The 25,951-nt window shown below is 46.5% G+C and overlaps 1 protein-coding gene across 2 annotated transcripts in view; it reads right to left on the bottom strand.

Annotated features, from left to right (window-relative positions):
* The window catches only part of TMEM71 (transmembrane protein 71), a 637,748-nt gene that overhangs the window by 590,673 nt on the left and 21,124 nt on the right, over positions 1 to 25,951 (bottom strand). For both annotated transcript variants that reach the window (XM_069621648.1, XM_069621649.1), the window contains exon 2: positions 11,095 to 11,182. In XM_069621648.1, the coding sequence (XP_069477749.1) occupies positions 11,095 to 11,140 (46 nt within the window). In that variant the 5' untranslated portion in view covers positions 11,141 to 11,182. The remainder of the gene's footprint in view (positions 1 to 11,094; positions 11,183 to 25,951) is intronic.

Below are 25,951 nucleotides of genomic sequence, written 5' to 3' on the forward strand. Positions count from 1 at the left end.
GATATATTGATATTTTCGTCCTCACTGGAGGAACACATAGGCCATGTCACAGAAGTACTAGCTCGGCTAAAAAAACATTCCTTGTACACCAAACCCGAGAAATGTGTGTTTCATACTAGGGAAGTAGAGTTCCTAGACTTTCTTATTACACCCGGAGGCCTATCCATGAACATGTCCAAAGTCCGTGCCATCATCGACTGGCCCGCCCCAACCAGTCTCAAACAGCTCCAGTCGTTTCTGGGTTTTGCCAACTTTTATCGGCGATTTATTGCCGGTTTTTCGTCCATTGTCTCACCACTGACTGCCCTGACCAGTCCTCGGATCCAGTTTTGTTGGACCTCAGAACACCAGCGTTCTTTTGAGACACTCAAAGCCAGATTCACCACAGCTCCTGTACTACAGCATCCCGACCCCGACCTCCCGTTTGTTGTGGAGGCCGATGCCTCTTCCTTTGCATTAGGCGCAGTGCTCTCCCAACCTTATCTCTCCACGGGTCAACTGCACCCCATAGCATTCCACTCAAGAAAATTCACACCTCCCGAGTCCCACTACACAGTCACCGAGAAGAAGTTACTGGCCATTAAGGATGCACTGCTAACCTGGCGACACCATCTCATTGGGGCCAAACACCAAACCGTGGTTTACACAGATCACAAAAACCTGCAGGACCTGGCCTCCCTTAAGTGCTTGAATAGCAGACAAGTGCGTTGGTACCTGTTTTTTGCCGCCTATGACTTTGTGGCAAAACACAGACTAGGGCTTTCACATGGTAAGGCCGATGCTCTGTCCCGCTCGCCCGGGTGGATTCTTTGCCCCTATACCCAGATACTCTTCTAAACAAAGGTCATGTCATTTGCATGTGTACTCCTCCTCCCTCCATGCTAACTCTCATCCGACAGTGGGTTTCACACCATCCCCAAGCACTAACGGAATGGGATTTGGTACTCCAGGAAGGGTTGCCGTTCATACAAGATAGGCTATTCCTCCCCGCTAGCGACGTACGTAACCAGGCACTTGCTTGGTCCCATGACGCGGCCATCAATGGGCACCCCGGACAGCACCGCACCTTGGAGTTACTAAAGCGATGGTGTTGGTGGCCATCTATGGGGCGCGACGTTCAACATTATGTAAACACTTGCTCCATCTGTGCACAGTGCAAGACATGCAGGGGTCGTCCCGTGGGTCTCCTTCAGCCCCTACCTATCCCTCCCAGACCATGGCATACGGTCTCTATGGACCTCATTACAGACTTGCCTCGCAGACAAGGGTACGACTCCATCTGGGTGGTTGTCGATTCCTACACAAAGATGGCCCGTTTCGTTCCCTGTCACGGGATTCCCTCAGCCCCTGCTCTGGCCCAACTATTCTTCAAGTCGATCTTCTGTCTCTTTGGTCTTCCACAAGTCATTGTATCTGACCGCGGTTCGCAGTTCACATCCCGGTTTTGGCAGGCCCTTACCAAAATCCTTGGCATTGATGCCCGCTTCTCCTCAGCCTACCACCCGGAGAGCGATGGCCAAACCGAGAGGGTGAACCAGGCCCTCGAACAGTACCTGCGCTGCCTGACCCTTCAGTATCAGGATACATGGTTGAACCTGCTCCATTTGGCCGAATTCGCATACAACAATGCCTGGCATTCCTCCACTGGGTTCTCCCCCTTCTATTCACTCTATGGGCAGCACCCTCGTTCTCTCCCTCTCCCTGATTTTTCTTCATCCTCGACTCCCGCCGCCAATTTCTGTGCTCGTGATCTGCACTCTATCCATGCCCAGACACTGGTCCATTTGCGGGAAGCCCAGGCCTCTATGAAAACCAAGGCCGACAGGAAACGGGTAGCGACTCCTGTTTATCGGGTTGGTGACCGTGTTTGGCTGTCGACTCGCCATTTGCGGATCCCTGGTTGCCGGAAACTGTTGCCCGATTTGTCGGTCCCTACAAGATTTCCCATGTTCTGAACCCGGTGGCCCTACGGCTCACCATTCCCTCTACCTGGCATATCCACCCGGTGTTCCACACCTCCCTACTCAAGCCTTGTCTTGCTCCCACCCGAATGCTCCAGTCTCCTGCCCCTGTTTCTGTGTCCTCCCCGGATACATATGAGGTCAGTGCTATTCTGGGTTCTCGTCTCTGCAGGGGTCGCCTCCAGTATCTGGTTGACTGGTTGGTGTATGGCCCTGAAGAACGCTCTTGGGTTCCCTCCCGGGACGTCCATGCCCCGCGTCTGGTTGCTCGCTTTCATCGGCGTCTACCGTCCTTCGTTTCGCTGGCAGTTGCCATGGAAGCGCACTCACAGCTGGCCACGCCCACGGAGACTCCCACAGCAACCCCGAACATCCGGCGTCTCGTGACCACGTGATCACGTCACGTCCTGCACATCCGTGGGACAACATCACGGGACACATCACATGACTGCTTAACCAGTTTAAAAGCATCCTGACAACGCGGGTACAGCGCTTCACAGCTGATCTCTTGAGGATTGTTTAGCGCTCTGGTTTACCTGCTTCTGATCACGGACTTTGCGACCTCGGACTGCTCTACGGACTTGTCTTGCCTGCTCCTCTGATTTCTGCCTCCTGGATCCCGCCTTGTTTCCCCGGCTCCTCGACCTTGGAACTCTCTCTTGGACTGCCTTTGGATTATCCCCTCTGAACCTTGAATCTTGGAACTTGGTTTTGACCTTTCTTGCCTTACTGGTCCATCCACATTCAGACCCAGGTGTGATTCAACCACGAGCTGTGTAGAACGCCTCTTTCACCACCATCATCAGTCTGTGGCTCTCGCCACGCTTAGGACCCCACCTACAGCACTCTTGGGTAAGCCTTGTTACTACTGATTGTTACCTGTTACCTGTACCCATTGCATTGCTCCTGTTTAACCATCACCCATTGCCTTACAGTGGTCAGGGGGTCCTTCCGGCGTTCCTGCTACCTGATTGACGGCTTAACACACCTGTGGCCTCAAAGATTGCACAGGCAGTGTATCATTTCTGTCTGTGCGGTACTTGGGGACGGAGGTACAATAATCTGCACGACCATCAAGATCAGAACAGTAAAAACATCCCACACATGCGGGCAAGTCCCTATTTGGTAGGTCTTTCATATGCAGAATGCCAATTCTTTAGGAAAAGTGCTACCTGTTAACTTCGATGGGCCATATGCATTTTGAAACCAAGTCCCCAAAAGCAGACCATATTAGATGGCTGGTTGATTTGTGTAAGAAGAGGTCAATCCAATACCTATAAAAACGTACAAACATGCCTACTTGTTTGACAAGCAAAGAAAATTACTTTTTGTAAAGCTGCAGTTTTCATCCCCATAATAAAAAACTTTATGCTTGTTCCTTCCAAATAATAAAAAAGCAAGCAATCTTAACAGATAAGATAACCAACACCCACCAAGGCAGGCTATACGTCACATGTGAAGTGGATATCCAGCCTCTCCGTCCTTTTGTTGCATTCTGTCACTTGCAGCTCTTCATTTATAAATGAAAAGCAAAAGTCTAAGTGCCAGAATGCAGACAAATACACTGCAGAGAATGCATCACTCACGCCCGACATAAAGGATAGTTAGATATGTGCATCAGATCCCTAAGCCAGAAGGCAGATAAATACACTGCAGAGAATGCATCACACACACCCGACATAAAGGATAGTTAGATATGTGCGTCAGATCCCTAAGCCAGAAGGCAGATAAATACACTGCAGAGAATGCATCACACACAACCGACATAAAGGATAGTTAGATATGTGCGTCAGATCCCTAAGCCAGAAGGCAGATAAATACACTGCAGAGAATGCATCACACACACCCGACATAAAGGATAGTTAGATATGTGCGTCAGATCCCTAAACATGAAGCCAGATAAATACACTGCAGAGAATGCATCACACACACCCGACATAAAGGATAGTTAGATATGTGTGTCAGATCCCTAAACCAGAAAGCAGATAAATACACTTCAGAGAATGCATCACACACACCGACATAATGGATAGTTAGATATGTGCGTCAGATCCCTAAACATGAAGCCAGATAAATACACTGCAGAGAATGCATCACTCACGCCCGACATAAAGGATAGTTAGATATGTGCGTCAGATCCCTAAGCCAGAAGGCAGATAAATACACTGCAGAGAATGCATCACACACACCCGACATAAAGGATAGTTAGATATGTGTGTCAGATCCCTAAGCCAGAATGCAGATAAATACGCTGCAGGGCATGCATCACTCACGCCCGAAATAAAGGATAGATATGTGCGTCAGATCCCTAAGCCAGAATGCAGATAAATACGCTGCAGAGGATGCATCACTCACACCGACACATAGGATGGTTCGATATATGTACATCAGATCTCTAAGCGATCCGAAGCGAATGTTAGGTGTAGAACCTTACAAATCAAAATAAAAAACCGAACTGTTGCACACAGCATTAGACTGATTGTGCTCTGCACCTTGTCATGCAAAAGCTGCAGGCACTCGAGGTGTCTAATGTCCCATGTCAGCCGTCCAGATTTGCTGTTTTCTTTGCATTCTGGCACCTATAGGGCTGGACGTATGGTGGAAAAAGGATACTTTACGGGTACAACCAGGCAACGAAACAAAAAAATATGGGCATGGTGTGCGGGAAATATATACCTCTGCTTCAAAACGGGATTGGCAGAATACTGCGCAGCCTATTTGGTTGCAGGAGAATGTGTAGCAGATTTTTTGACAAATGTTGCCACATATATATGTGTTGGATGGGTTTAGGGAACCAGTGATTGTAGGCGGGGTTAATGGGGGTGCTGCGGGGAGCGGGGTCTCCCCCTGCATGTACATGCGGCAAAATCAATCCACCTGTCAACCAAAGTACATGCGACCGATTCTCCTACGACCAAATAGATTAGATGGAATCACCCTAAACCCTTCAAAACCACTATACAAAGTTGTTGATTTGTGAAGCACCTGAAGAATCCGCGCCTGGTTCGAGCTACAGACACATTATAAATACATAAATAAATAAATAAATAAATAAATAAATAAATAAATAAATAAATAAATAAGTGGAGGTGCGAAGGTAACGGCAAGTCTGAGAATGCAAACTGCGCCTGTCTGAACAGACAGTTCTTGGTGGAGCTGTCAGACATGCCATTGGGCCACTTGGCACTAATCACATCTTTGCGGCAATGCAGCCACTCTCTGCAGGCGTCATATCCAGGGCTTTAAGTGGGGTAAGAAATCGAGGGGGGGCCCTCATTTGGGGGCGTGGCTTGTGGGAGGGGCATGGCCTAAAAAGTAGGCAAATCGTAGGGTATACACACAAATATATATAAATGTTATATATTTGTGTGCGTACCTTACTATGGTTTGTGTACTATGCAAGCCATCTTTTCTAAACATAGAGATATGTAACATATTTCTACGTTTATAAAAGATGGCTTGCAAAGTACACAAACCATAGTAAGGTACGCACACAAATATATAACATTAAAATATATTTGTGTGCATACCCTACGGTTTGCCTAGTTTTCAGGCCATCTTTTTTTTAAAAAAGATTTCGGGTTTATAAAAGATGGCTTTGAAAGTACACAATTCAAGCCATCTTTTATAAAGCTTTGACTACGACAAAATTGTCCGTCGACAAAGCTTTATAAAAGATGGCTTAAAATGTGTACTTTCAAAGCCATCTTTTATAAACGTCGAGGAATCCCCAGGTTCGCCGAGGTGACCTGGGGAAGCAAAGGGACAGTAACTGCCTCTGGTGACCTTTCGCGCGAGGGGTCACCAGATGCAGTTAATATGACTGACGGAAGTGGCAGCCAGTCACAGCGTCGCTGTGGCTGGTTGCCACTTCTGTCGGCTCGCCTGACTTCATGGCAGGCGCATCTCGGATAATGCATTCCGCCAATGTTGCGGTTGGACGGGGGCCCTGGCAGGGCCCCGGCTCAGTCCCACTTTTTGGAGACTGCCGGGGCCCGGCCCCGGCAGGCCCCGGCCCACTTTAAGCACTGGTCATATCTCTCGACCTACTGCGACTACAAGGTTGGTGAAATACATTGGTTTTGATGGGTGGGAACCGATTGACCTCTATGGAGGTTTATGGGATTGGCAATAGAAATGCGAGTGTGCGATACCCAACAAAAGCAGGCGAGTTGAGAGGTATGTTGTATATTAGGCAGTCCCAGCATCATTAAGATGCTCCACCAGTCATGGCCTCCAGGCCTGCTTCACCCTGCACATCTGCTACACGTGGATCAGTGTTTATATTAAGCATCACTATTGTGTAAGGGAATAAAATGGCATGAGCTAAAAAAAAAGAGGTTCCATGCAATAATGTCGCCGTGAAAAATTTGTTGGGTTTTGGCGACTTTTTCCTAGCTACCAAAATGCTTTCCCCAAATATTCTAAGTGGGGTATAATTATATATTATTACCCCCAATCCTAGAATATTTGGAGAAAGTGTTTAATAGCCTGCAGGGACAGGGGGGGGGGCTGCACCAATGAATGCATTTTTTGTTATTAAAGAATCGCCAACATGGCGACTTTTTTCATGGCAACATTATTACCTAATACAAAAACACACAAGATCATCATAAAATCTTGTATCTTCTATTGGACAACACAGTAAGTCTAGTTTTGTGTATTTTTCAGAAATGTGGCTATATGAAATAATGAAGTTAGATGATAAAAGTGGCCATTAGTTTTCTTTTTTTTTTTTACATATTAAGTGTTATTGAGTTAGTGGCCATTAGTGTGTCAACATAGCTGCCCCTCGAAATGTTCTTAGTCAGGAGCTGCTTGTCATGCACACTATTGCTATGCAGCTAAACCAAGTTATAACACTTCCTCACCCTGTTAATGGGAATCTCATAGTAATTACGCCCTCTAGTGGTTCTAGCTAACAGTGTAACCCAATAGATGGGGACCTGTCCTTGTTTGTTTCCCCATGAGCAAGGAGATTGGATCCTAGTAGATGACAGCGTCTGGTAACTAACCAGAAGTGTACAGGAGTATAGTAGCAGAATGTGCCCACAGATTTCATTCTTTCCGCGTGTCACTAATAGATGCTGTGATAATTAGTTCATTGACCTCAGAGCCAATAAACACAATGCCCTTCCCACCAAGATTGACATCTGTGACCTAGAGATCACACGCACGCACTCAAACGCACAAAACCCTACAGCAAGACCTCAACCCACTGAGCTTTGATGCCATCATAGACTTGCATGCTAATGCATATACGGTTGTATCCATCTCAGACCAGACGTAAATCAGTGCAGCTAGCTAATTTAAATACATACACACTTGATGACCTTTCTTGAATTGCAGTGTGGAGACCGACAAATACATTTTTAATCCAGCATCCTTGCTGGACTGCCTTGTAATGTGTTTGCAGATTCAAATTCTCAGTGGTGCTCTTTTGCACTTTCAGAAGGGAATCATACTTTTTTATTTTCAGGTTGATTTACCATGTGGTGCGGTGCATTGAAAATCAGCTTTATTGACCACATAGAAGTAATATAGCCTCCGAAAGATAACTCTGCAGAAAGCACTGGATGTTGATGAAATTAAAGATGCGATGGGGCGATGTATGGGGGCCCTTACGAGTATGGTCATGTTTTCCACAGTAAGACTGCGATTACCATATAAATGTACTGCCACTTGTATTGGCGGTAACGTTGCCTTATTATGAGTTCTGGTAAGGTGGAGTTAGTCCTCACAGGACTCCAGTGTGGACATATTACCATGGGTGGTAATTCCACCGGCAGTAATTCCTCTTAATCGTTTAGGGAAACCAGAGAAAATCCCTCCAGTCACACGATGAACCTATTTCCTTCACTTAAAATCAAAGGTCTTAGTATAGTGGTGTGGTAAAAGTGGCAGTAATTCAGCCCCCGCAACACCATCCCCTTAATTACCACCTAGTCTGCTTCCTGAATTACAAATTATAGAACCAGGAAAACTGGCCTAAAATCTCAGTTTGTCCACTGCAATCATTCATTCATTTTGTCATTTCTAATGCGCCTTTCACCATAATTATGGTCCAAGGCGCTGTTGGTTTAACGCCCTCGGAGGGACCACATTTGGGAGGTGCTATTATGCTTGTGTGCACTTAAGCCATTTAAAGTTATGTGAAGGCAGCCAAGACCCTGCTAGTCGCCCATTTCTGAATGGCGTGTGGATGGGCGCTGCAGAGGTAAATTATAAACTAAACCTGGGTGGATTGTGTTTAAGGAGATGGAGAATTATGTGAGAAGCTACAGTTTGCATTTCTGTCGTTAGAGGTAGCTTCTTTGTGTTATATGTGAGAGCCGGGTGTGTGGAATGAGCTTGCGCCTGACACTAGGTTGCAAAGGTGCGGTGTGGGTGGGAAGAAAGTGGGTTAGCTGTGCAAACAACAATGTCTGCCTCCTGGGTTCAATCTATGTACAAAGAGCAATGCTACGATTCACAGACGGTCTAAGAGCTAAATGAAAACATATTATGAGCCTCATTACAAGTGAGCCGGTCCAGTAATAACACCAGAAACAATGCCGGTACGACCAGCTCACGCCGAGTCTGCTGGGAGGGCAGTGAACAACCTTAAGGCCTAACCTGCCGGTAGTTCAAGTCCCTACTGGCAGAGAATTAATTGAAGCCACCGGCACCATTAACAAACAAAATATGGCTACCTTACACAATTAGGCTAAATGCAAAATATGGCTAACTAGCGCAGGTGGGATAAAAGCAAAATATGGCTCCCTTACACAATTAGCCTAAATGAAACTTGACCAAAGTATGTGATCCTAGCCAAATCATTTTACATCACTGTGCTTCAGTTTCCTTATCTGATAACACTGTTATTTTCTCGAAGGTTTTCTTTTAGGTGTGCACAGAGACCCACCCATTCTTGTCTTAACAGACTGCAGTTTTGCAATACATAGAATAACAGTGCCACAAATAGTGCATTTCACAGGGTCAAGTGCACTCATGGCGACATCAATTTTGAGCCATTGTTGTGTCCTGGCAGATGAAGTGATCCCTTCATGTCTAGGGAGGTGATTTGAGAGCGCAGATGAGAAGCGTGTGTGGGAGACATGAAGGGATGTGGTTAGGAGGGAGGTACATCCTGTCAAGGTGGTGCAATACAGCGAAATATCCGACAGTCACAGTCATTGAAAGCTACTCTTTCTATTAGTGAGGGTTACCAACGCACCACACTGCATGGCTTGCTGGTAACAACTCAGAATCATACCGCCCCCACCCCAATGGTATTACCTGCCTGCGGATGCCCGACAGGTGCACAACACATGTTGAGGAGGTGACACTAGTGTCATATTCACACCAAGGTTGTTCAGGAGTGTTAAATGCTCCAGAGATGTCGAGACTAGAACTCTCAGCTAGTGCTTAGATGCATTGCGGTTGGTGTTGCTTTGCTTCACATAAATAAATGGAAGTGGTGCCTGTCGCAGTTCCCGCCCATATGACCTTGCGGGACGACGTGGTGTGTAAGGCCTGGGAAGCTCTTGCAATGAGTTTATGATATTATAATGATTCACAATGAATTAGATCCATTGTAAACAGTTATACATTTTCAATTAAATTGGGAGCCTGCCAAATAAAGTGTCATTGCTGACAGGTAGAAAGGAGAGTGTGTTGCTCCGTGTGTTGTTTCTCATTACCCATACCCACTACCATACCCATCACCACCCAAAGGCCTGGGTGGCCGGAGCCTCCACCACCTTCCTGCCCACAAACCACTAGAAAGTTACAAAGACATGCTACAAATATGCGCAGAACCCAGCGAGTGACCCACCAAGGAAAAGCACGAGCAGAGACACTCAACACAGATGCCCGATTCGAAGCAAATAGGTAAAATAAAAACACTGCACGAGCCCAACCGCTAAACCTCAACTCTCTGCATACCTCTCAAACGCTAAACAAACACAGCCGCATCCTTGCACAGCAATCCGCATGCACTTCACTACACTGCAACAAGAAAACAAATCACACACAGTCCCGCACAACAGCACACGGGAGTCTACTGATCTGTGAACCACACGCATGCTCAGCAAACGATATTAACCGAACTGAAGCTGTCAACAGGACATCACAACTCTCGCTCTGCCTTTGTCCCGCCATGCCCCACTAACCCACCCTACACTCTTGCCTTGTAGATCTGGCAGAGCACCAGGAGTCCTCTCCGGCGGTAATGGTGCACAGTATAAATGTCCTTTATCATAACATAACATGACATTACTAATACTTAAATAATATCAATATACAGTTTCCAAGTGGCAGTGACTGACACCTTGAACTCTCCCGATTTCTGGTATTCCTACCTAGTGCAAGTCCGATAAGGTAGGAGGGGGCACTATTGAATTACTGTCAGGCAGATCAGTACTGAGGTGTCGGGAGAGGGTTTGGACCACCACAAGGTTTTTGCAGTGCCTCTCTTCTGTCGTCAGAAAGGAGGTAGTGACATTCTCTCAAGCCCATGAGAGCTGAGAAAGAGGTTACATGAAAAAGGGGTTATATACGCTTCAAGCTTGTCCAGTTAAGCCAAAAAAGAGGTCTCCCTCTATGGAAAAAGAGTGCAATGTGCTCTAGCATGTTACAAATGCCCAATGCAGAAACAAAGATCTGCAAAGGGAATTAGTCGTAGATGCACGGATGTTGAGAGATTGCTCTGTCTGTGGCTCAGTGGACTAATGCATTCACTATCGGGGCCTGTGTTGGACCTCTTGGTCACAGGTTTGAATCCCAGCAAATCCACCCAGTCCCTCATCCTTATGAGATGAATAAAATTGGAAACATTAAGTCGGGTAACAATAAACATCTATCACCTGTCAATAGCGCTCTGTGGGTGAACGTGTGCTCTACAAATACACCTGCAATATGTGTCAAGACGTCCCAGTCAGTATATTGACATTCTACTTTGAATAATAGGCTAACAGCAGATACAGTCAAGTAGGCCAGGGGAAAGACAGTACCGAGTAAGGAAGTGTAACAGTAAATATGTATAGTCTTTCTCTACAGTGTGCCACTGGTTTTCTGTTTCTGCTCTTTATCTGCCATATCCAGCTACAGTGCTCATGCCCCTCCCCCAAATAAAAATAATACTACTTCATACATTTACTTGCCACAGGTGTTGACTGTAGATCAAATAGGCTATACATTGTGCTGGAGTTTTTTCAATCTTCCACTTGTTCAATGTCAATCTGTAAAAGGAGAAGAAAGGGTACACTCGTAATCTTACAGACATATCCCATGGTTCAATAGCTTGTATGATTTATTACGTGCTCAATATTGTTTTCATTTTATTTTGAATTCCAAAAGACAATATGGAATCCCATTTACACCACACACAATAACATTCTAGAATGCCCCACTGTGGTCCGTGAGAAGGGTGGCACAGGTAAAACCAAAATGCTACGAGTATTGGCTATATCCTCTTTTGTAACAGTCTGACTTAGAAAAGAGATCCGATGTCAACATGGCTATGAAGATACAAGGTACTGTGTTCCCAGGCCATTGGTATTGTAGTGGGTAATATGCGGGCTTACCTTTCATTCTCACTATATAGGCAAAACCATTCCTAGGCTCTGAAACCATCAGCATAACAGAGTCAAGGCAGCCCAGGAGACCTTTTGCAACTCACCACACATTTTCCAGGTCCTGCAGGAGCCCCTTCCCATATGATTTAGTGTATTGATTAATTCTTATGAAGACTGCATATATAATGGAAAAGAGTGTATGCTACCTGTCGATCTGCATATTTGTAAACAACATATTTCCAAGGTCATGTTATAACATGTCACTCCCAGAAGGTCTTAGGTTCCATGACAACTTCAGGAGGCAGGGCCAGTGCAAGCACTAGGCAAGGTTAGGCGCTTGCCTATGGGAGAATTTCTTAAGAGCGGTTTACGGACCTCGCAAGATCACGCGCCACGGCGTAGTCTTGCTAGACTTCCCGCGTGACCTGTCAGGAGCCGGCAAAGCGCACCAGGAACACTAGTGTGGGAGGAGGTCACACTCCCAGCGCTCTCCCTATTGAAGGACAAAAGACTACCTAAGGACTGTAGAGCAGCCCCAAAACACCCCTGTCCTACACACTTGCCTCACTACCTATGGACATATGAGGAAACCTTACCAGAATTGTTGGCTTTGTGTTACTACAGCAAATAAAGTTATTGAATCCTGTTGGTTCATCCTCTTATTAATATACTACATATTTGGTGATGAGGATTAAGACTAGAACCTGTGCATTACCATGCAAGGAGCAACACTGCCCCACCATTACTGCAAACACCAGGTAGGCCTGCAATTCCATGGCCACAATGGCATCCCTTATTCACTACCTACCTGAAAGCACTGGGAGGTGCGGGGTACACAGCGGCAAGGCGCAGAGCCATGTTATTAAATGCGCTCGGGCTGGAAGGCCAAAGAGTATTTGCAGGCCTTACGCCCAAAGCAGGGGTGGACGAAAACGACAACGTATACAAAGAGGCCATCAGAAGAATCTTCAATCGCTAATACCGTACTGCACAGGATACGGTTTTACATTCGCAAACAAAAAGCGTCAGAACACGTCGATGACTACGTTACCAAGCTGCGTGAACTAGCTGCACTGTGCAACTTTGGCAATAACGCAGAAGGATTGATCTGCGACATGTTGATATAGCAGAAAAGTGCAGGACAAATTTAGGAACTCCAACTGGAAACGGCTATAGAGATTAAGAGAGCAGTAGAAGAAACTGCAGGGCGACGGAAAGAGTATGCAGCCCAGCAGAGGTCCAAGCGATCGCCTTTAGGAACAAGAAAGAGAAACAAGAGGCCGACACAAGAGAGAAGAAGTGGGGAAGGAAGGAACCGCTAAAGTGTCAAAGATGCACCAGCACCAAACACTTAGCCAACGACAGAGAATGTCCTGCAAGAGACAAGGAATGCGCCGTGTGCAAGAAAATTGGACACTTTTCACTGGTATGCAGATGGCACAATAGAAATAATGCGGAACACTGTGCGGAAAAGGAATCCTTATCTGAAGAAGAAGGGAGACCCACAGTTTTAATGGTAAACAGCTCACAAGCCAGGAGGGAAAAGCCTCACTGCACAATCAGAGCAAATGGCATGGAGACGAGGGTCATAGCCGATTCAGGTTCTGATCTGACAATACTGCCCCTACGCACATACATAGAAATGATGTGCACCGAAATGGTCGAAGTTCTCAGCATATGCCACAAGCCCACAGTATTTGGAGGTGCGAAAGCCCGCAGTGTTTGGAGGGAGAGAAACCACCACAAGAGTGTATTTCACACAAGAGGGCCCAGCGGTCCTAGGATGGAATGATCAAGCAAAGCTCAAGATAAAATTAGATCCCAACACGGAAGATCAAGTTTTGACAGTCAATACAGGAGGAGTGCCGGTGGTAAAAGAAAACGTTCCCAAACTGTTTTCGGAAGGTCCAGGGAAAATCAAGAACTTTGTACACAAGATAATGCTCAAGGCAAATGCAGACCCTGTAAAGCATAAAGTACCTCTGGTACCAGCGACAGCCAGAGACATACTGAGAACCAAGCTCAACAAAATGGTGAAGGAGGGAACCATTGAGGAGGTAGAAGCCTCACTGTGGCTGAGCCCCAGCGTCTTGATCAAGAAGCAAAACTCATCAAACTTGAGGGTGTGCAAAGATCTCTGCAGCCTCAACTTAGAAGTAATTTCTGATAGCTACCCCCTCCCCAGCGTAAATGAACTCATCATGATGATGAAGGAAGCCAGAGTGTTCTCCAAGCTAGACATGAGGGATGCATATCATCAAATACATCTTCACAAAGAATCCAAGCCACTCACAGCGTTCATCACCCCGTTTGTCACGTATCAGTTCATTAAGATGCCTTTTGGTTTATCGTCCGCAGCTTCAGTGTTTCAGCCGCATGATGGACTTACTACTGCTCAACATAGGAAATGTGTCCTATTTCCAGGAAGACATACTGGTCTATGCCACGGATGAACACATGCACAATGCCACTCTCAGAAGAGTCCTTGCCAAATTAGAGAGTTGAGATACGAAAAGTGTGTCTTAAGAGCACCAGAGGTTGAATGTTTGGGGTACAAGATTTCTTCCCGTGGTATAAACCCCAAACAAGACCTGTTGTGAGCCATTGTCAAGGCTCCAGAGCCAGTCAACAAGGAAGAAGTGTGGTTGTTTTTAGGACTTGCCGAATATTACGCCAAGTTCATCCCCAATTTTTCAGAAATCACGACGCCCCTGAGAGACATATTAAAAAAAGGTGCAGAGTTCACATGGCAGGAGTCCCAGAAGGAGGCTGTAGAGAATATGAAAAGACGGATTGTGGAAGCACCGTGAATACAGACGTTCAATCCAGCGTGGGATACAGTCATCACCAGGGATGCCAGTACATGTGGGTTAGGTGCTGTACTGACCCAGAAGAAAAGGGATACCGAACACCTAGTGGCATTTGCCTCTAAGGCGCTGTCCACGGCTGAGAAGAATTACTTCACAGTGGAGAAAGAGATGTTGGCCTGCGAATGGGTTATTGAACACTTTAGGACTTACGTATGGGGCACCAAGTTCAAACTGGTCACCGACCATAAGCCTCTCATTCATATGCTCCGTTCAGGTGGGACAAAGTCGTCAACACCATGGTTGGCACGCATCGCGGCTAAACTGCAGGAATACACATTTGAAATAACACACATAACCGGCTGGAGAAATACCCAGGTGGACTGCATGTCAAGGTTACTTAATGCATGAACTATTCCCCCATCCAGCTGCCATTCCTCAATCTCTGTGCCGCAACATTCAGCAGTAAGCACTGTCTGACTTTCTGCGGCAGCCTACAGACACCGCTGCCAGCCTGTGAGGCTGGTGAAGGCCTGTGGGCTTGGGCGTGGTGGGCGGCACTGTGCTGTGCACAGGGCCTCCCTCAGGATGCACTCGTGAGCATTGCTTGCAAACACTGCACGTGCCCATGGCTTGTGCAAATGGTGTCCTGTCCAGGTCAGAACAGGAGGAGTTGTGGGGCGGCTCTGCTGGCAACCTGTCTGCATAGCCTGTTACTGGTGCTATTGCCATGCAGGCCCTCGCCACCAAGCCACTCCGAGACAGCCGCAAGCTCAGTCAGTTCCGTAGACTCATACTGACAGAATGAGGGCACGCAGCAGGCCGGTGGTGAGGACGGAGCCGGAGGACCCGGTCCGAGGAGAGGACACTGTGGTGGTGTCCTGCTGGCTCTGTGCTGTGCCAAGCCTAGTACCTAGCAGCTGCAACAGGCCAGTGTGAGTTTGTTGTATAAAGATGAAGGCAAATAGCACCTACATCTGCTGAAATGCTCCGAGATACAGACTCGGGTTTTGCCCTACAAGTTTCAAACAAAGCCCCTGCAAGCCTACTGTACCCTTCAACACAGATTACACAGCTTTTTGACACACGTGACCATTGCACATAAGAGAAGATAAGTGGGTCTGCCTGAGTGTGACTCTCAATAAAAAACAGAAGCTTTACATGTCGCTGCGAATCAGATGGCTAGAGTTAGAACAATCGAAATATGGATATTTGGTCCTCGTTTTTCTTTGCAGTCAAGCATTGCATGCAGCGATTGGCATACTTTTAGAGTACACTGGGCTTCTTTTGCCAGGCAGGTATACACAATTTGGGATATTAAAGGGCTCTGAGTGAAATGGTGCATGGGCTGTGGTACAGCTTCTCTGGTGGGATTTCATGGAAGTGGGTTTGCCCTGTCTTTAAAGCATTGCCATGAAATTGTGCAGCATAAGTACCTCTCTGGTCCCAAAGAGCTCTGTTTGCACGGGCGTCATCCATCAGGGTACAGCTATTGATGAACAAGACCTGCTGGTTCCTTTTATGCTCTGTTGTAAGCACAGGAAAGAGGATAGAATTACTGGAATTCTGGAGGATAGAAGTTGAATTTAGTGAGCATTCACAGTGGGAATCCACAACGTCCTAATATGCTTCTTCATGCAACATTAGGTAGATATTACTTCCTGGTGGCTGTGGTCCTGGATGAGTGAGCAAAGAAGGTGGTTTGGGGTATGAAGTAAGATGGCATCAGCAGGCTTTTAGAAAGCGGGGATGCCTTGGTGAGTCCAGTGGCTCCTACTGCCCAGAACTATGCTGCGATGTGATTCCAGAATCAGCAAATCTATCATCCAGGTTCTGTGACAACTCAGGAAACATACACGTGCATTGGACTGACTGGCTCAGTCACTTATGACACATATGCCAACATTTCCATTGTCTCGGGAGGATAGCTCAGCGTCAACTTGCTCACCTTGGAAGCAAGACAACACAGAGCAACCGCGCGTTATAAATAACCTATCATATCAACGAGCTAGCGACATAGGCAAAATGCCATCCTGCTCTCCCACCGTCCCATTCTCTGTCCCATTGTAGTCCTGGCCATTCCACGCTCTTGCAAACATGTGTGTCTGGCCTCATATTCCAAGCCGCCACTCGCTGAGCAAGCAACTCCCCATTCGTCCTAATTTGTAAACCCTTGTGTTTATAACATTATAATTATATTCCTCTTAGACACAGAGGGCCAGATTTACAAAGCGTTTTTCAACGGGGGTTTCCCATTGAAAAACGCCTTTTTAATTGAGAGCCACTGAATCTTGAACTCAGGTAAGTTTAAAAAATAGGGGCCATAATCAAGCAGCATTAAAGCTGAACGTATCAGGTAGAAATAGAAAATTACTATCAGACAGAATTAAAAGTAATGACCTCAGTGTTACTACGCCCTCACACATACTCAAAGGCACACACACATACCGTCACTTGTACCCAGGCAAGGCGCTTCTGTACTACACACATGCAGACTATTGGCAGCAGCAGCACATACTTCCTTAGGACACTAAAAAGGTTCTGCACTGGCATAAGCAGTGCAAACTTCCCCTGCACATAAGAGTTCATGCAGCAAGAGTTCCAACTTCAGCCAAATACAGGAACAGTTTTAGGATTGGAAGTAGCAGAGCAAGCTTCCCCTTACAAAATGAGTAGCACTGAAAGCTTCGACCTCACACCCTAAACAGGTACTCTACGTGGGCCTGGCCCCATGCTGTACCTGTTTGCTAAAACTGGTGCTAAAACGGTACGTCTAGTGTAATCTTTCCTTACAAATAGAATAGGTACAACAGGGGCAGGTCTATTGCAAGCGTCCCTTACCAGTAGAATAGGTACAACAGGGGCATGCAAAGTGCAAGCTTCACTTACAAACAGAGCAGGATAAGCACATACATGGCAGCAAGATACCCTTAAATGAAGATTTACCATTGGATGGGACATCTCAAACCTCCCGTCAGTAAGAGATACTGCAGCAGCAGCAGGAATACTCACAGTGCCAATGTAAGCTTCCCTCACAAATGGCTATGGCATGAGAAGGTTCAGTGCAAGATACCCTCAAAATCATACAGGACCAATGCAAATACGCTTACAAACCGGGGCAAGGTTCCCTCCTAATCCTGTACTTATCCAAAATGGCGCAACCAATGTAAGTTCACTTACAAATTATGACAGGTGCAGCCACGACAGGGCCACTGGAAGCTTCCTTTGACATGGACTTCAGGTTTAGCAAAGGCAGGGCAAGTGTACGTTTTGCCACGATTACAGATACCTGCTGTATGGCATAGGGAGTTTCAGTGCAACCTTCCCATGCAAACGTGCAGGATGGGCGGGGCATGTGACTCCACACGCCATGAAAGATCATTCAGATCCGGCAGCAGGTGTGAGTGGTGGTCGGTATTTTGGGTCGGTGGGGACTGTCTGAAGATAGCAGGGCAGGCTAGGAGCAAGGGAAGAGGTCCATTGGCATGCGTGGCCTGCCCGCATGACAACGCTGAAAGACAACTGTCTGAAGTCAGACTGCAACATTGCATCACGTGCATTTTTCAATTTTGTGTCCTGATGGGCTGCTACTTGGCCATATGACGTGGAGGCAGGGCTACACATGTGCAGGGGTTTCCAACTGACATTAGGCTATCAATCATGCTTGTTAGTGTGTGAGTCATGCGATAACTTCATATATTCAACTCCAAGTTGTTTTGCACCCCAGCACTGCTTGTGCCTAAAGTCCAATACTGCATTCTCCACACAGACACACACCCACCCATCCAGAACATGAACAGTCTTACATCCAGAACATTCAAACCCACACTATCACATTCCTACTCATTCACCCACCACTCACTGACCCATACCACATGCACACATCTGACACACCCCACACATGCAGAATACACATACGCATTTAATAAAATGCCTTATTATTCCCGCTTGAGCTTTCGACCATCACTCCAGGGACCTGGTGTCTAGTATCACATTACAAAAATAGTTTTCCTACTGTCTGTATTGTATGTCTATAAATAATTTACAGAAATGAAAAGATCTGCATGCCTCAGTATTACATTTGTTGTTGCTATAGTATCATTGACTGGTTTAATAAACCTGTATTTATGAAACACAGACACTTTGATTTAACTTCTGAAACCTAACACTGAGTGGACGTGAGGATGAGAAATGTGCAATGGGATCCATCCACAACACAAGACGTGAGCAATGTGTTAGGTGGAGGCAATGGGTTTCTGCCATCGATAACCAAATGGGGACGGTTCGTTGGGAAGGCTTAGAACCCAGAGTGGGGGGTGCCAATCTGACAGTTTGCCTAGAGTGGCAAAATTCCTTGCACAGGCCCTGTCAGGAGGATGGACATTAAGCACAAGATGCTAAAATGTGTATCTCTAGTCTCGGAGAGAGTGAAGCGGAAACATAGAACGGGAAGCACTGTAGTTCCAGAATATTCAGTGGCCATTGAATGACACTCACTGGTCAGAGTCGTAGTTGTAGCATATGCCATATTAGCACCCGGGGCAGTGGTGCAGCCAATCAGGTTCCTTGGATCGCGGGCTGAAAGTGCTAATCTAAGTCCACGTTCCATGGAACCTGAAAGCTGCTTCCCCCGCCCTGCACCACCATCTTCCCCTCACCCTCTGATATCTTTTCTTTTTCCATTTCCCCACTCCACTTACATCTTTTCTTCGGTGGTGGACCCTCCACCGCTGCCACCACTGTGCTGCTGTTGCCACTCCGTGGCTGCCATGGAAATGGAAGAGGAGCTCTGTATGAAGCCCCGCCTTTCACATCCATGGTGGCCATCTTGAGACAGTATTTTCATTCAATGAACAGGAGGCGTGCAGTCACAGTGGCTTTTACCGCGGAGCCCACAAAAGAGACCTCCCTACTGGAGGAGCCTGCAGTTGACGCAACCTCAACCTTAGCCACTGCAAACTTCCTCCTGGGGGAGGTAACAAGAGGGCAACATCACCATGCCCACGGTTCTCCCATGAGAGCGTTCTTGTGTAGTCAGGCAGAAGGTGAGCGTGGTGAGACCATGTGGTCCAAACATGCAGCTGTCAACTCCTGCCTGCGGGAGCCTGGCCATGTCACGATCGTCACCGCATTGAAGTGGGGATACTCCTGCCAAAGTTGGCTTGACCTCAGCTCTCCCCTGTAAGAGTGCTTTTGTGGTCAGGCAGGAGGTGAGCCAGGAAAGACGGTCTGCCGGAAGGACCATCCTGCAGCATTGGCAGCGGGCAGGGCTGCAAAGACCCTCCACCAGGTCTGTAACGACGGCCTGGATGCTCAGCCCCGGCAGGGCAGAAACTTGCTGACGAGACGACAGCCGATGTGGCCCCTGGAATTCACGGCACGGCTTTGGCGACTAGTGGAGCGCACTCCACCTTGGGTGAACGGACAAAGAGGGACTGCCCTGTGATGACCTGCTTAAAGTGGACTCAGTAGTAATGTGTACTGTAAGCTGTGATCCTGCGTATGACTCTACTGCTTAAAGTACGCCCAGCATAATAGCATTTAATCCGTGTTTGCCAGGACTGCAAAGTGAGTCAAGTAGTTATACCATCACTCACGAGATGATAAACTGAACTGCCCAAACTCTGGTAGTGGACCCCCCTGTAAAGAGTGTGTATAGTAGTGTGCCAAAATGACCCACAAGTGCATTGGTGTTTTTAGTGGTCACTGTAATGCATGCTGTTTGATATTGTTGTTATTGCGTGAATTATTTGTTTTTAGCCTTGGCATGGGATATTGTAATGTCACTGTCAGGCCACAAGGCATGTGCAGTGTCACGTGAGTTAGGTCACATGCATGGGCATGTGGGCGAGGTAATAAAAGTACCGAGCAGGCTTCCACTCGGAGGTTGCACACAGAGACTGGTGTCCATGTGGTTACTTGAAGCGCAGGGCGGCTGCTGCAACATGGGCCCATCAGACACAACATGGGCCCATCGGACAGGGTATCCTCACATGGTGGGGTCCGGCCACCCTGGCCCGACACAATCCCTACTCATAATATATTCTGCATGACGTGTCATGAGATCACCAAGACTTGTGTTTAGGAAATATAAAGTTACCGGCGAGGGAAGGACTCCTCTCCATAGCCACAAATGTAGCGTGGTATGAGATGAAAAATAAATGTACACATCCTGGGTCCATTGTTACGGGTTGTTGTGCCAAACATAGCATGCACAGCTGTATGGAATTCCTAAATTATTTGCTTGTACTTCTTGAAATATATAGGAGATCACTGTCATGAAAAGGGTTCTCGTTTTGCCCTGTAATTTCCTCCATGCTGGGGGTTCGGTCAAGGTCTGACAAGGGTTAATTGAACTGCCTTGGTATGTGATGCAAAAGCCATTCACGTGGTATTTAAACTATTGCTGGGGGGGTCTGGATGCTGCAGAAGAGACTTTCTTGTTGAAAGGTAGCCCAATTTACAGGGGTACCCCCTTAAATATATTGGGGTACCCTTAATCACGGTCACACCAGAATGAATGCACCCCTCTAGGGAATGAAGGCCAAGAGTCATCTTGCAAGGATAACAATTTAATCTGTACAACAATGAGGATAGCGGGAGCAAAGGACTCTGCCCCCTCGACCAGCATTCTGTCCTTCTTCCGTGGCCGGCTCCTCCAGACTGATGCCAAGCAGGCGCCTTATATACTATGTGAGTTGGTCACTGGATAGCGCCATAGCTCATCCAAAACTGTTCTTCTTCCTTAAAAGGAATGCTGCAGTCGCCCTTCTTGCATGACCGGGTTCACATTTAGGACAAACCTACTTAGCATACTGGTGCATGGGGGCAAGCATACATTGTAGCTCCTGTTTGGCATCATTTTCTATATTATAAACATTTATATATAAACACACCTTCCCGCCATATTCTCCACACTCCACTCAATATAATTGTATTTTATCTGGTCCAGTAATTCTCCTAAAAACCCTGTTTCCATAGTACTCTGTATGTCGTGCATTGAATCTTTTAGTCTCCATTGGCTTTTGATGGACAGGGAAAAGCTGCTGAGTTACCTCGTGCTCCCTGCCAGAGCTAGCCGACACCAGGCAATGCCTGTAGTCTATTTTTAGTACAGGCTGCATTCACTGTGCTTTGAGATTTTAAAACCACATAAAATAACAGAATAACCTTTACAGGTGTATTCAACTAAATAGTTATTTGCACCATATATTTAAATACTAACTATTTTCATTCAGTGGCAGGCCATGCCTGTGTGTGATTATTTTTGCACGAAAAAGCTTTCTCGGTGATATAGTGCCTTAGAAACAGTCAACAGAAGTCTTGCCTAATTGTAAAGCGCTTGGGAATGAAGAAATGCAGCTAGCTCCTTCCCAACAATGTGCAACATGTTACCCAGCTTAAGAGGAAGGAGCAGTAGTGGAAAAACATTTTGGAACTATGGGCCTCATTAAGAGTTTCTTGGAGTAGGGAGAAATTGTGGTTTTCCGTCACTTTACCTGCACTTTCCCACACAGCAGAATTCTGACATTGGTGGTGAAATGGATGAGGTACCTCCAGCACTCGAGGCTGAGCACTGTTTGAAAGGGCCTGTCCTTACAGCTGAAGGTGTGCCGTCAGTGTGGGAGGTTTGCGTGTTTTTATTCTGGAATCATAGTGTGCATGGATTTGTTTGACCCTACCCTTTTCAATGTTTTTTTAGATTTAAATTGAGATGTCTTGTTATATTTGTTAGATTATGTTTTTAAAATTGTGTGGATATTATGTGTAGACTGCACAGAATTTGATTGATTATAGCTGGTTTCCTTTTCTTCACTACCACCAAAAAACTGGAGAAATTATCTGCAGCGGAATTACCACCCACCTTCCTCTAAATCCATCATACAGTCCGATGGATTCTACAATAAGAAGTGAATCTGCCATTAGCTCACTCATAATTTGGCGGTAAATTCGAGCAACAGTAATAACAAACAAGGTGGTAATAAACGAGTTTTGTGGTATGTACATCGGAAAGTCATAATAAGGCTCACTGAGTGAGCCCTAAATCCAGCAGGCAAGAAGCTAAATAAAATGCTTTTCTTAATGTTATTGACTCTCACTGCTCTGCCCATCTCCCTTTGAATACATATAGGACAAGGTAGTTCTGTATACTTGTGGTTTTCCTCTGCAGAATTATTGTTTACACTGCCACTGGTTGAAGTTTTCTTCTGACGAGGGTTCCCTTGCTGACCTCTCACTCACTTTCCAAGCAGCTGCACTCTTCAAAATATACCACCAAATCACCAACCCTGAAAAATTGAACAGCCTCCCCACTCCCACCCAAGACAAGAGCTGACAATATAGCTGTAGATTTCCCAAAAAAGATTAACAAAATCCTGAACACTATAGACAATTTCAACCTTACCAATCTTTCAGCAACCCCACTGCTCGATCCATGCATGAGTCCACCTACATTCAAAGCCTCCACGCCTACTTCAGCATGGGAAAAAGAAAACATAATAATGAACCTGAAGGCAGCCCCCACTCAAACCGACCCTCATCCAGCCTCTTTAATAAAAGAAAATAGATCTCTACTAGACCACCACATAGCACAATACTGCAATGCCACATTCTCAACTGGCTCGTACCCCACGGTGCTAAAAAAAAGCAATAGTTAGACCACTCCACATGCATTAAGGCAGAGATGACTATGACAAAAGTTCCGTCTTGCTGGACACAGCGATCACCCCAGGCTTAAATACAGCGTACAAAACCTCTTCTCCATTAGGATACAGTGCCAATCTACGACAACATTCAATCTCGTTGGTCACTTAACGAGTCTTTGCTCTTATCATACATATTCACCCCACTCAGCACCCATCTACGTGCCTGAATTCATGGGTAGTTTTTTTGGGAGTCCGGCCAGCACTCATAACAACCTATGCTGGCCAAATACACACACACGTTCTAGCCTTCACACAATTTCCCATACCTTGGCCTTCGGTCCCCCAAGGGCATTCCCACCACAAGTACGCTGAGGCCGTATTAATGGGATAAAGGCGCTATACAAAGGAAAAGAACCTAGAAAAATGTAGACCAATCTATAATCTAACATTTCTGGTTTCAGACCCCATAGAAGCAATGAAACTGCACTTCTGTACATGATAGAACACATCCTGCTTGCACTAGATAACAACACTCCTACCTGCCCTTATCCTTATAGAGCGCTCTTCAGCGTTTGACACCGTCAGTCACCCCACACTTCTTAAACACCTGCATTTCCACCATAAAAGGATTAGGTTGTGAAAATAGTGTCTGAAATGTCCGTCCTAATTCCACAAAGCAGGTTAGGTGCTGCATGGCCTTTTCCCCCCTTATAAGCAGGGTTCAATAAAAGTGTGTAGCCATCTAATACCGGCACATCCTGGAGCCATGTTTCCTGGAAACAGAATACGTCCGCCCTAGTTGGATCGACAATACAATCTTCGAACAGATGGGCAAAACCCCTGGTGTTCCATGATATGACTTTGAACTCTCTGCCAGGGGAATCCGGGACTGCTACCCCCGAGATGTTGTCCCGAAGGCTAATGATCCCGCCAACCAACTGCAATCCAGGTTCTTATTGCCACCAGGTAAACCCACCTCATGGTTAAACATCTCCCTCCTCCTCTCATTACCCGCAAAACATTTCATTTGGAATGATGGATGAGTGGCCAAGAAAGAACTTCCCTTTCCATTCGTTACATCCACAGGGAGAGCCGGCGGAGGGGGGGGGGGTTGGATGAAGAGGACTACTAATATCGTAGACCCATGTTCTAATGTAGTCTGAGGCAGATAGAATGTGGTTTAAAACCAAACGCAGATGCAGATGTAGGATGACCTTGTCCTGGCGTTGATCATTCCAGAACTCCACCTGGACAACGTCTGCTGAATATGTGGGAAAGCGATGGCACATTCCTCAACATATTAAAAACATTTGCTCGGTCAAGCATGCAGGTATCCTAATCCGTGATAATTTCTTCCAACAATAGTTGGTTTGGGCACTGTCTAACCAGGGGAAACAGCAAGCGCCTCACCCCCTCCACCGATGACTCAGTTGGGGCACAGACTGAGCCAATCAAGCATCTCCTCTCCTCCAGAGTGTGGAAAGTGAGGCCCACAGGGCCGTGCCCTGACCAGGCAGAGGATCTGGAAGAGGGCAGTTGAGTTGCATGCTGTGCTTCTCTCAACTCTTCTGAAATAACTGCCAAAGAAGCAGTCCTCGGTCTGGTCCCCAAATGTGACACACACCCTGGTCTGAATTCAACAGCAGAGGGGTCAAAACCTACCAAATACCTTGAACACATCAACTGTGACCCAACCAGGGGTGTCACATTAATCACTCCATCAACAGTTACTGATGTAAAACCCAGAACCTCTTGAATCTCTTCCGTATTCACTGCTAAAACCCTCTCTGACATATCCCCATCAGGGAGGGTGGGCCACTCTGATGATCCTGTCCCTGGGCCCACTCTGATGATCCTGTCCCTCCACCACCAAGGTTTCAGCTGATTGACTAAAACCCAAATGTGACTCCAAAGTGTCCCCACACTCAACCAAGGAAGCATGGGGGAGAAATAACATTTGCAAAAATGCATAAGAACCCCTAGACTTTTTGTCTTGGATTATATTTTTATTTTTAGGTTTTTTACTTACCCCCTTCCCACCTCCTTCTTATTTATTTTCTTGTTTTTCTTCTTCTGACAAATAGGGAAGTTACCTCTTACATTACTCCCGCCTGATCCCTCCATCACAGTTACATCCACATCCATCCTCTCTGTGAGGCGGCCCTCTACCACCTGCAACACACCAGTACTTATGGGGGAGACCATAATTGGCAGAAAAGAAACTCTCTTCAGCCGGTGACAAAGGTCTAGAAACAGGGGAGTCCTCAACAATTATGGCCACTGGCAGTTCAAGACTATCATCGATATCATCTATTACCAATCATATTAACAGGGATGGTTACCAGAGGAACTGTTTTACCTGAGGGAAGTCCTGCCCCATCAACAATTCCCAAACAACGCTGATTACACTGACCATCTTTTCCTCCCCCATTGATGTAGCCCTCAATATAGGTGACTCTATTGTTTAAGCAATTTAAAGCCGTTGCCTGTTACCCTAAAAGACTACCAACCCATTTGTTACTATCATTCAAGGCTTTGAGGACCAGGTTTAGATTTTCCTGCAGGATGGAAAACAGGCTTCCCTCCAGAGTGTCTTGGGTGTTTGTGAATGTTCCTTCAGTTGTGGAGTATCCTCCATAAGTGGGACAGGCGAAGCGTCATCAAAGTGTAAGGCTGCTGGCACAAAAGTGCTCAAGTCCTCAAACAAATTCAGACTAGTACCAACTATCGGCCGAAACTGAAGCCTGCCCACATCAACTTTTCCCCCATGGCTTAACCGACCAGGAGGCAGTAATCCACTCTTAGGTAGCGGTTTAGATGAAAAACCACCTGTATCATGGCCTATATCGTAAGAACTCCCCAGGGGCGGCTGTTGTAAAACCGGAGGACTGAAGCCACCCCTGAGGGCGGAGTCCATACTAGTCCCCCATCCAAGCTTTTTGAGGAGTCAAGGCCTAATCCGTAACATACCCCCCTTACCA

The sequence above is a fragment of the Ambystoma mexicanum genome, chromosome 5q (assembly GCF_040938575.1).
Source record: "Ambystoma mexicanum isolate Mex_15411 chromosome 5q, UKY_AmexF1_1, whole genome shotgun sequence".
Lineage (NCBI taxonomy): Eukaryota > Metazoa > Chordata > Amphibia > Caudata > Ambystomatidae > Ambystoma > Ambystoma mexicanum.